Source organism: Ambystoma mexicanum, chromosome 7p (genome assembly GCF_040938575.1).
Source record: "Ambystoma mexicanum isolate Mex_15411 chromosome 7p, UKY_AmexF1_1, whole genome shotgun sequence".
NCBI classification, from domain to species: Eukaryota; Metazoa; Chordata; class Amphibia; order Caudata; family Ambystomatidae; genus Ambystoma; species Ambystoma mexicanum.
Window position 1 is genome coordinate 297,287,699 of NC_090939.1, and position 12,696 is coordinate 297,300,394.

The 12,696-nt window shown below is 40.3% G+C and overlaps 1 protein-coding gene across 2 annotated transcripts in view; it reads left to right on the forward strand.

Annotated features, from left to right (window-relative positions):
* The window catches only part of RWDD2B (RWD domain containing 2B), a 179,577-nt gene extending 171,083 nt beyond the window's left edge, over window positions 1-8,494 (forward strand). For both annotated transcript variants that reach the window (XM_069636370.1, XM_069636369.1), the window contains exon 5: window positions 7,267-8,494. In XM_069636370.1, coding sequence (XP_069492471.1) covers window positions 7,267-7,513 — 247 coding nt within the window. In that variant the 3' untranslated portion in view covers window positions 7,514-8,494. The remainder of the gene's footprint in view (window positions 1-7,266) is intronic.
* The last annotated feature ends 4,202 nt before the right edge of the window (window positions 8,495-12,696 follow it).

Sequence of the window (12,696 nt, forward strand, 5' to 3'; positions counted from 1 at the left end):
CCATTGAATTCTTTATATCCGCCAATAGCGTCACTGGGTAATGGGAGCACAAGTAATACACAAGATCCCACTGGTTTGGCAAATGCGGGACCATCTATAAATGGAACTAATTTGCAAATGAATCAGTGTGAAACTCATATTATTAGACTAGAAGGTAATCCTAGTGTCCTGGGTGCTACACCCATCAACAGGGCCTACTTTTTGGGGATATTATCCCGCATTCAGCAATTGAGATCACTCCCTACTGAGGACTTTACAAGGATCTCTTTAGCAAGAGATAACCACAGAATTATTTGCTATTTACCATAGGAAACAATCCTGAAATATATTTGGTCATTCAGGGCGAAGATAAGGGACCTAGGTTTTACCTTATTTACGTTTGGTAATGAACAAAGTGCAAAGGAATTCATTGCATACTCTCAACAGGCGGAAATTGAGAGCAGCAACAAGGCGAATAAAATCAAAGGCGATACTACTGACCAAAATCAAACAATGATGCATCGTATAGGGTTAGCAGCCAATAACAAAAATATATCTTGGCGTGAACCGATGTTAAAAACGATTGCAGGGTCCCTACCATCACCAACGGCTCTTTAGCCATCTATAGAAGGGCAATTGAATATCATCTCTTGGAATTCCTGTGGATTCAGAAATTTTGAAAATTGGTTCAATTTACTAGCTATTGACAAGTATCCCGATATCCTCCTATTACAAGAAACGATGACCCGGGCGGTATTTGTTGTTCCTGGATATAGAACCTTTTGCTCTCCGGCTACAAGGGTTAATGGAGGGCGTCCATCAGGAGGTTTGGCAATTGCCATTTATAATATGAGATGTTACACACAACTTGTATGTGAGTCAGAGAATCTTCTGGGTGTAATACTGAGTCTTATGAATAAACAAACAAATCCAATATTATTAACAAACTTATATTGGAACCCTGCATCAACACCTTTTGAATCTCAATTTGATGAGTTACATAAATGTTTTGAAACATTCTATTCACAAAAGGGTATTTACGAAATCCTAATTGGTGGTGATTTGAACTCTGTATGTGACCAGAAGATGTATGACTCTCAGTTAGGTAATTGTTCATTACTAATGCGAAAAAGGGGAAAGTTATGGAAAAACTATCTCCAAGATTGGGATATTGACATTGCTGAATTCGATGTGAATGGTCCCACTTCACTTGGTGTTGTGTGCGAAAAACGTCCACGATTGACTATATAGGTTTATCCCACAATATCTGTCATTTAGCTGGTCCTGTAACAATCTACCCCATAAAGCATGGTGATCATGCACCATTATTAATAACTTCGAGTGTTGGTTATTCCAGGCTAGAGGTGGTTCCTGCACTAACTTTCCCTGAAGTGGATCGCTCTGCGATATCCCTTCGATGGAATCTTGGCCTTTGTATGCGTTTTACAGCATATGTATCTAAAGGTATCAATATAAATTATCACATGTCAACTGCAGAAAAGGAGATGATTTATGTTAGAACTATAGATAAGGCATTAATGCATTTTCAGTCAAATACTGTAACCACGATTAAGCATCCACATAGTTTTGATCCAGAATGCAAATTGTTAAAAAGGGAAAAAAACAGGGAGTTGAGAAATTTAACAAAAAAACAACTTAGTGTTTCTAACTATGTCAAACTTAAGAAGTACATTATGCTGAAATTTAAGAACAAGATGGAGTGTCGTATTCGAAATTACAACAAAGATTATTGCCTATTAATTAGAGATATTTGTGGTTATGACACACGTACCATTTGGCAAACTATTAAGTCCAGCAATAAACGAAGCACGGCTCTATCTGCGAATTTGATCCCTGCTCAGATCTGGCAGGAATATATATCGGATAAATTTAAACCTCCAGTGAGATTTGAATCCTCAACCTTTGTATCAAAAACATATAATCTACTGGGACGTTTAAAATGGATCCTGGAGGATATAAAGTGGGCGATTGGGAATCTACCCTCTTCTAAATCGGCTGGATCTGATGGGATTCTTCCTTGTCTATACAAGTCTGATCCAGATACATGGGCCGGGATCCTAAAAGCTAAATTTGAAATTATCATGCTTTCTGGGACAATTCCTCAGGAATGGGTAATATCGAAAAAATGATACTGATATATAAAAAAGGGAGATCCGTTGCTACCTCTGAACTATTGACCTATTTCTCTGATTAGTACAGAAGCAAAAATGTTTGCAATACTGTTACTTTACGACCTAGAACAATATATTAATAAACAAGATCTTTTCTCAAAATTTCAAATAGGCTTTAGGAAGTCGATGAGCACTGTATTAAATGGCACCATATTGTCTCACATATTATCTGGTACTAAAGGTAAAGATGTGTGCCCTGTCTATATGGCCCTAATTGACATGTCAGCGGCGTTTGACTCGGTAATTCGAAACATTCTATGGCAGAAAATGGCAAAAATGGGTATACCAGCAATCCTAATATACTGGAATGTTCAACTGCATACTAATACATCCTATAAAATACGGATTACGAAAGAGGGTTCAACTACAGACCCAATAAAAACATTCTTGGGGCTGAAGCAAGGATGTAACCTTGCTGCTACTCTCTTTAATCTGTATCTCTCGGATTTAGACAATCTTTGGATGGAGCAAAACCTCTTCTCAACTAAATTAGGAATACTTCGTCTACAATGGCTAGCTTTTGCCGACTATCTAATTTTCTTTGATCCAACTCCATCAGGATTGCAGAATAAATTGAATTTGTTTGAGAAGTTTGCAGAGGAGCCCAATTTGAGCCCAAACCAGTGAAAACCGCAATACTGACATTTGGGTTAATGAACAGGAAGAAAAAACATTTCAGATGGCAAATATTGAACACTACTATCCCGTTAATTGCAGAAACCATCTATCTGGTCTATTATTTGGCTGAGAGGAATTCGATTAAGCTATGGGCGGATCGACTGAATAGAAGTGCCAGACCACTTTTATCGCAATTAAAAATAATTGTAGCTAGGTATTGTAAATATTCTTTAGTGCCCTTGATAGACTTCATGAATCTAAAAATCGAAAGCGTTCTCCTGTATTCGCTGGACGTTTCTTTATTGAACATAGGTGAATACTTAGATGCTCTTCAGGGTCGCTTATTGAAACTGGCCCTTCATCTACCATTATCTCTGCCAAATAGTATACTCCGACATGAATTTGGGTTAATTACACTTTCCACAAGAAGGAAATGGAGGCAGTTAACTAATTATGCAAAAATGATAACGCCATCTAAAAATTCCTTATATCAGGATTTGGAGACTAACTTACGATTGAATAATGTCCCCTCATTAAATATGTATCAGAAGGAGATGCTAGCTTATTTATCTGATGCTGATATAACATCTGCAGATTTATGCTTGCGACCAGGTCATGCTAAAAAGAAATTATTTGAGCATGACTGGTATACGACTGTGCAAAAGATTATAAAATGTATACAGAATATATTAAATTTAAGGAAAAGAACTCCCCGGTCAGGTTATTTAGAACTATTTCCATGTAATATTATGAGAACAGCATATATGAGATTTAGGATGAACTTATATTACACAAGAGAAAGAACATATTATTGGAAAAAGAAGGGAGATGAGGTGAATATGTTAAAATGTCACCTTCCTCTCTGTAATGAACCAGTGGAAACACTGAAACATCTTCTATTATATTGTAACCATTTTAAAATACAGAGGACTAACTTGTTGATGAAGTTTGCAAATAATCAATTTGAAGACGGTTTAGAATTTCTGTGGAACATAATGATGAATTCTAACTATCGGCCATTGATTTATGCTTTGGGATGGCTTTTGAAACATATTGAAAAAGAATTGGGAAAGAATAATATTGCTGTACAAGATGTTTGAGAAGAAATTGGATTTTATGTTATGTTTAAACTTGCTTTTTCGTTTCTTTTCTCTTTCTTTGGGATATTTTAAAGTTTTAATTGTATGTATTTTTTAATATGGATATTTTGTAAAGGTTCATTCTTGAACCATGGACTAAAAAAAAAAGTTGCAGGGCTTCCAACATCCCATTCCTGCTCAGTCAGCTCCTCCCCTCTCTGGATGTCTGCATCGGCCACTGGCAGCGCTCCTCTGTGCCTTTTTTTCAGATGACTGTAGCGTCTCTTACAGGGTGCCGCGAGGGCCACTCGATACCCAGCCCTTTGTTCATTCCATAACGGTAAGTTATATTGCTGGAATAGGCACAGTAAAGGATTTATAAACTTGAGGATTATCATTGGGTGGCCTTTGTATTAGGCAGCCATTGCTCTTGGCTGCTCAACAACACCCCTTCCCCCCCATAATGACCCTACTTTAAAACTTAAGGTGAAAGCTGGCCGCGTTTATAGCACTATAAAATTGTCCAAAGTTATTTTGCATTCTTTGAATACTCGCAACCAGGAACATGCTCGCAAAGATCTAGTCTTAAAATTGCAGTGCTAGAAAATCTGAGATTTAAGAAACTGCAAAAGTATTTTTAACAGAGAATTGACCTGCCGCTCGCTGTTCAGTAACTGTGTAGAAAGGTAGACGTCTGCTGATCTGGCGAGGCCTGAAGCCCTGCCTAAAAAAGAAATCTGGTATTCTTAAAGGTCGTGTTTGCATTTGAAAGTCCCCTTTTGACCGCCAAAAGTACTTTGATGCCCTCAAAAGTGAAATACGCTGTGTCTGCTTCAAATCGTGGGCAGATCACTGCACGCTAGCATTTTTAATTTTACTAACAATACAATAGTGAGATTTGAAGACAGTTAGTTACTCCAAAAATATGAGCTTCTTGGGAGCTCATTTTCCATGAACCCGTATGTTAAATGAAGGGCATAAAAGCCTTTCGTAAAGCTTTTATGCCATTCATTCACCTCGAGGCTCATGTTCATTTTCATTTAGGTGTCTGGCGGAGAGGAAGGCGGGGCATAACTCACGTTTCCACTGCTTCATTCCCTTGTCATAAAAATACTACAGCATTTGCGCCGGCATGGATTTTCATGCAGGTACAAATGGTGTGGAGTCCTCTGGCATTTTACAAGAGCAAAAAGCAGGCAGACTCTATAGGCTCCATGGCAGCGTTTACTTTATTTGCACAGCAGAGTGCAAAAGGGCGACATATAAGCATGATGGGACGTTTATAGCCTCCCGCTTTTACACTCCACTGTGCAAATGAGGAAAATGTGTTAGCGGGCCCGTTTACACAAGTGTAAACGTATGGGTCCCTGCCGGAGAATAGCGACAGAACTCGAAAATGAGCTACTCAGTCTTTTTCTAATATTCAGGTTGCTAAGAACTACTCATTAACGACAAATCCCTTTGTGCTTCATTTGACCAGTGTAAATTCATCCCTGACTGGTGTAACATATATTTGCCCGTTTCCCTTATGATCATTTTCCCATATGCGTTTTTTGTGGTCTAAAAACCCATTGTTTGCTGAAGCATTCCCTTCCATGCACAATTCCACACAGGCATTAACTTTTTTCCCTTGGGAAAGTCCTTTGAACCCCTAATTAAAAATACCTAACTGTTCATTCACTTAATTGCATATTTCATTAGCCTGATACAATAACCATTAGCACCCTGCAGGGGGGAGCCAGTCGGAAGGCTAGTAACGTTAGCTGAAACTGACGATCTAGCCAGTGTTCCAAGCTCCCTGATGACCTGTTTCCCCGGGTGCCATCTCCCCTCCGACCCCCCCCCCCAACTCCACCATCCGCACCCTTTATTTCAAACAACCCCTCTCCACCCCTGCTTACTTCATTGCAGCAGTGAGTGCCACCACCACAGCTGTTGCTTTGCTCTGTGAGGCCACCATGGAAATGTAAGAGGGGCTCCATATGGAGCCCCGCCTTCCCAATCCATGGAGGCTATCTTGGTAAAGTATTTTCTTTCTGTGAACGGGACGCCGCAAGTACTGTTACAGCTTCGCTCAGGCCTTTAATTCGGGCCCGGGCCATTTACACCTGTTCCAGCTCTAGGAACGGGTGCTTAATACTATATATTGTTTATCCGGTTGCTGGCATGACAGTTCAGATTTCATCACAAAGGACTCTGCAATTGAACTTTGTTCCATTGTACTCCCCTAATATGCTTCAAAGTATACCAAATTGATTCCAATTCACACAGCTTGTATTCTCTTTTACCCAGAGGCAGGGAACTATTGATTTCTCGAGCCACATTAGTGGACTGTTGATAAAAGCATGAATAGTTAGGATGCTCCTATTGCATTTATAGGTTTTCCCCATTCTTAGAAACGAAGAAATAAATCCATCAATGTAGTCACATTTTCAGTCTTGCACAGATCTTCTGTGCCAAGCTTACAGTTTCAAATTAAAGTAAGAGATATTTTGTAAAATAGATTTGTCTTGGATCCTGCTGTAAACGTTGGCAGTTTAGCTTTATTGCTTTGGTACAACTTAGCTTTGCTCCAAACTGGAATATTGCATCTTTGACCCCAGCTGCAGCACTGTAGCTTTTTACCCTGTTTTCCCAGTCTTCACAAGAACATTCTCCTGAACAGGAGGAAGTAAAACGCAAATCAGACCCACTCAGAATTCACCGATCACGCATCGTCCATACCATGTAAAAGGGTCTGGTGGGGGCAAAAAGAGTAAGGGGGGGTCAGAGGAGGGAGGAGGTCCATGGGGCATTTGGGTGCCTATATGAAGGGTGGAGAAAAGGGCAAATAACCACCTACATGTGTAAATCCGGTTGGAGATGCATTTGCCCTCGGTTATGGTAGTTCATACTCCCACAAGCTATGGCTTTTTGCTTTTTCTAGATTTATTGGAAGCTTAATTCTGCTAAAAATGGATACCTCTCTTGCCACCTCCCCTTCTTTGTTTGTTTGATCTGTTTACCAATCAGCAAGGATGGTTTAGTTGATCTAAATAATTCAGATGGTGGTTTGGTCTGAAGCCAGTAACAAAGCTTTTGCTCTGGAAAAAAGGGCTGATAAATAGGCCCTCTAATATCAACCAAGGATGGGACTAATTTCTAGCAGGGCAATTGAGGCCTAACTTGTGTCACCTTACTTTAATATTAAATGCATTTACAAAATTTAGCACCACATTTCAGGTTGCACGATTGTTTTTTTTGATGACTGATGTTATCCTACGTAGGTCTGAGTTCTTTATAATTGGACAATAATATGAATACAAGCATGGTTCTAGCACTATCAACATATGCAGTCTGGTTTCCTTGAACCCTACTTTATAATTCAGAATTTCATTGCAACTTTTTTGTTCCCTTAGAGTTCGACGTTTGACATGGAAGAGGATTTTAATTCGCCACAGAGAAGACATTCCGTTGGATGTCAAGTCTGCTGACTTGAACACAGAAATCCAGAAGCAAAGAAAGTTTTCCCATTTTGAAGAGAAAATATTTGATGTCCATGGCACTAGAGGAAATCACATGGACCTTGGTCAGCTGTATCAATTTTTAAATGAAAAAGGATGTGCTGAAGTTTTTCCCATGTATTTTGGAATTGAAGGGCAGTGATCTAATATAGAATGTATGAGTACAATTTCTGATCATCACAACTCTCAACGATATGTTTCTAAAGGGTGGGGGTGCTATATTGATAAATATGTTCCACTTCATTCATTCAGAAAAGGACCTGATCTTATTTAGCGGACATGCACAAAGATTGCAGTAAACTAAATGTTGGCAATATGATGAATAGAAACATCATAGCATTTTACTATAACACCGATTGTTGTAGTACATTTTGAAGCATGGATCAAAGTCAAATAAGTTTATCAAAGCAGATTTTAATTTAGTAGTGCTTTATTTTTGGCACAGATTTGAGGGTGGGGGGTGGGTACTTTGAAAATCTCCCATCTGATTTTTGCATGGTAGGAATGCCGCATTAATGATACTTGCCAATGGTGCAACATAGATCAGGTGTTTCTAAATGCTTTATATCAAAGCAGATCTGGTGATGGAATAGTAGTAGAGATCCAGATGGAGGAATGTGACCTTCAAAAATTAAAGTCGTTTTCGGGGTTTCACGTTCAATGTGAAGGAGTCTCTGATGCCACATTGGCATCATTTTAAGCTCTTGTGCTTACTTCTGACATCAGAAGCTCCGTCTGTATTAAGTTTTAAAATGGGGAAAGGCTGATAGATGCATTTATTTTACTAATGCTGTTGGTTTTTTGTATTTTGTCTGAAAATGTGTAAATGCCAAATGTCTATTTTTTTAAAAATCTTTCAGAAAAAAATGTATATTTTAATGTATGCCTACATGCTGATGTGCTCCTGGTTACAATATCTTTCTCCTATTTCTCCTTCTCGTCTTTCAACTTGGATTACCTGATGCACATACAGTAAATGTTGCTATGCAACTAGATAGTGGACTATGTGTATGGAATATAAATGTACGGTAATGGGATGTCCTACAATCTTTCCTAAATCGTAAAGATACTGAATTTTCAGTTTTGTTTTACGGATAAACTACCTTTAAAACATTTTCAGCAATCTGTTTTAAAACAAAGTTATTTATTTATATAGCACGCACACAGCCCAGGGGCAATGATGCGCTGTTAGTTGCAGGAGCTTAGTTACAGGGGTACAGGCACATTAGCATACCATCAGCACCACTGCAAATGAAGGGATGACGGGTGCAACTAGGCGTTGGGGCGCATGCCTGTCTCTGATTGCTCAACACTGAACTTGGGGAATCAATGTTCATGAAAGAATAACCTTCTGCCACCAGGCACAGTGGCTATAATGTCAGCATCTGCCAACACGGAGGCTTCTGGGGCTCTCTGAGGTCTCTGTTCTAGCAGTCACAAGGGGTAGTGTGGCCCATAGGTCATTAGGGTGTCTTTCAAGTAAGAGGGCCGAGGTTGAGGAGGAATTGGGTGTCCGTCAATTTTTACTTCCTGTTTCAGTGCTAGCCACAGGGAGAGGTTGATCTTGAGCAGACCCGTGGAAAAGGTAAGCCAAAAAAAATAGTCTGTGCCTGTGTGTTTTGTGAATGTGTGTGCGCGCGGATTAGGGGAAGGCACAGAAACCATGAAAACGTATTTTTCAATGGGAATCCTGGCATATATTTCGCACTAGCTATATGACTTGTTTTAAAGGGCAATGCTAACATCTATTGGCAAAGCCAGCATGACAATGGATTTACGGCAACTATCCTGGCATATGTTGGGCACTGACTGCTTGCCATATTCTGCAGGGCAATGAATTGGCTGGGTATCAAGTTGCATTTCATGCTGGTGCCACATACCGGTTTGTCAGAGTGCCATTCAAAATTGTTCCAAATGCAGAAAGCAGGGAATGTTGAAACAAGCAGAGCCTGCCCAGTTCAGCTCGGCGATCACCACACCCAAGCCACAATGTCACCAGCTCCTAACGGCATGCAATCAACTACATTATTAATGTGGCATAACCTGGCCCCACTAGAAGCTGTTTTTTTATGCTGCTGCTCGTTAACTTAATAGAGCCAGAAAATATGTCCATGATATTTTTTTTAAAGTTTTAATTGGATTTCACTTCCACGTAATTCTTTTAAAGTTAACTTGATTGTTCATAAAGGCATTCACTTCCAGACTCCCTCTGATTTGACGGACAAGCTGAACAATCCTGGAGCTGCCAACGTTTTCATAGCCGTGACTCTTTACGCCTTGATGTACCTAGGTTTAAATGTTCAGCCTCTTTGTTGCTCCTTTCAGCTGTTGCAATGCTCTTTCTCCTGAGCTTAGATTGATCCCAGAATAGTTGAAGTTTCTTAAAGCCTTAAAATAATAGTGCTGCAACGCTGCATTTTAATTCTCAGTTCTAGGAGTCTTGTTTTAATAGTATTATATGTTTCTATTCTGTATATGTTAATACTGTAAAGTGATCTGTTGCACTTGATTTCACTATATACAATTTTGTAATAAAATAGTCAGTCCAAGCACTTGTACATGGGTGGCAGAATGTGGAAGTCCAGACCAAAGCAGTACATGAGATCAGGAAGGTGGTGACAAGTCTAAAGCAACATTGGAGCTCAAGATATGATTAACTAGGTTCTAGGACTATAGGAGGGGAAATGTTAAAAGAGCAGCGAAGAACAATGCAAATGAGAAAAAACTAGAATGATGCAGGGACTGTGGAGGCACCTGGGCTCAAGAGTTTTTAAGATGCTTTTGTCTGAGCTCCAAGTACAAACACATTGTCTCAGAAGTCTAGGGAGGGGGCTGTGCCTCATATTGGGGGTTTGCAAACCTATGGTACCCTTGTTTCTGGGTCTGTGTGCTAATTTGAATAATGTAGCATGCTGGATATCTAAGCCTACATAATCTGATTACCACACGTGTATTCAAACAGTCTGCTTAATTCTTTTGGGGATTAAACAAAATTTACTAAAACACATACACCACCTATACAAAGTGCAGGATGTCAAGAACCAAGGCTATTACATGTTAACATGAAGTTATACATGTACTCCAAAAACAAAACCTGTAATTCATCAAAATACAGCAATACACGGGGACACTATGCTTTATGTTCAGAATAGGAAGAATCCAGGCATGTTTCGCTCACCAAATGGCTGCAGGACCTTCTTTAGGCATAGAGGGGTGTTTGTCTTGTAAAATAAATAAATTATGGTATCGATCCAGGATAGGGCAGCAAGAGAAAATCTTGTGTAGTCTATCTTGGATTGAAAACAACTATGTATAAAGTGGTACTGCCTTATAAGACACAGTCAATTTTCTGGAGCAAAAGGCTTACATTTGAGCTAATTTGCATAGCCACAAAGTCTTGCTGATGTTGCTCTGAAGGTGAACTTCCAGTGATGGTTTCCAATTGGAATTGCGGCATGTGTATGTTTTAGTTGGATTTGTCTACTTTCACATTTCAGCTGAAAGGTTTGTTTTCCAAGCCTGTTTAAACCCACCATAAATTAGCTGGTGTTTGCTTAATCTGCCCTAATGTTCTAACCACCTGACTGTCTGACTATGCTACACTGATGATCCCTAATAAGGGTGAAACCAGATATATAGTTGTCTGCAGTTTAAGAAATATCTCTTTGGTTGCATAAGCTATGTGTAAAGTAGCACTGCCCGGTTAGACAAAGGCAATTTTCTGGGTCAAAAGGCCTGCTTTGGAGCCAATTTGCATACCCGCAATGCCTTGCTGATGAACTGGAGGTGAACCTCCAGTGATGGTTACTAGGTGGCATTGTGTCATGTGACTTGGCTCACATTAATATTTCTGCTATTTATAGGTCTATAGATTACTGGGTCGGTGATGGTCTAATATGAACTGTAAAATTAGGTTTGTGCTGTAGCTGCAGCCTCTGCGGTGCAGGAAGCCTTCCTGCTCTTCAGTGGTGGAAACCCTTTTCCATGTGTAGTGGCACATCTGCTGGGCCAGAACACTATTTTGTTTTCAAAGAAACATAAACAATTATGCATGCATGCATGAATGAGGGAGGGATATGCAGCTGCCAGAAGGCTGCTAAGCAATCACACTGCTGTTTGCACTCTCTGGAATCCCTTCTGCTACCTGCCCCCAGTCATGTGACCCTGCTGGTTCTGCCTTGCCCACGAAGAAATCTAAAGCAGATACCGTGCGTGTTAAGGTAAGTTAAAAGAATTGTATGCATGCATGTTTCAAATGTGTGTGTTTGTGGGTATGTCTGTATCTGTATGTTTGAATTAGGAGAGTTAGTTATTTTGGAGTGTGTGTGTGTGACTGACGAGTGAATGCAATGGGTGGATATCTCCGGCCAATGGGGTCATGGAGGCTGTGGCACAGCATTAAGAAGTCATAGATGGTGGAATAACACCATATATTACGGTTGCATCATCATCCGTGTGATTTTCAGTGGCTATGCCACATATATACTGGGTGGAGCTGAGTAATTCACAGTAGGAATGTGTCTGCAAATGCACAGGGCACCCTTGGTAGGTTTGAAGGTGGCTATGCTGCCATGAGGGGACAGACAAGCACATACAGCAGGAGGGTAAAAAAGAAGGAAGAACACGAGCTATCAGAACAATGGAACAGAAGAAAAGTCAGACCTCGATGGTGAACTAGAAGCGATGGTAATCATGTACTGGACAAAAAATGAGGAATCACACTAGGAGTGTACACAGTTTGGACTGGAAACTACCCACAGAAATGAGGTAAGATGAATGCCCATGTGCAAGTTACTCTTAATTGACACCACACTATGCAAGCTCATGGAAGTGGCAGCAAGAATGGCTTCTGTGTCCGTACACTAGGTCACCAACAAGTAGTCTACTCGCAGGAGACAAGCCTGCGTGGGTTCAGTCTGAACATACAGTGGATGCCTTCTGTGGGAACAGAATGCAGCACACTTACATGAAATGCACTGTAGATTACAGGTAAAACAAGATGAAGTGGCAGAGATTGCCTTCTAGAAGTCAATGTCTATACACAGAGGGGCAGATGCGGACAGCTAAGCAACACCTAGTTTACTTCACTCGACAACATCTGCCGGCAGGCGGAAAACCGGCGGCCCAACGAAGGGCAAAAATATGGCCCTGTTTCCCCCTGTTCGCACCGGGAGCACCTTGCAAGCCGACTTTGACTTATCTCACCCATGGGCCAAACCTATAGTCTGTAAAAATGCGGACTACCTCTATGTCATGGACTCGGCAGCCTCGCCTAATGCTGGACTACTAATCCCTGTGAGTACGCCTACTGACTGCATCACTGTA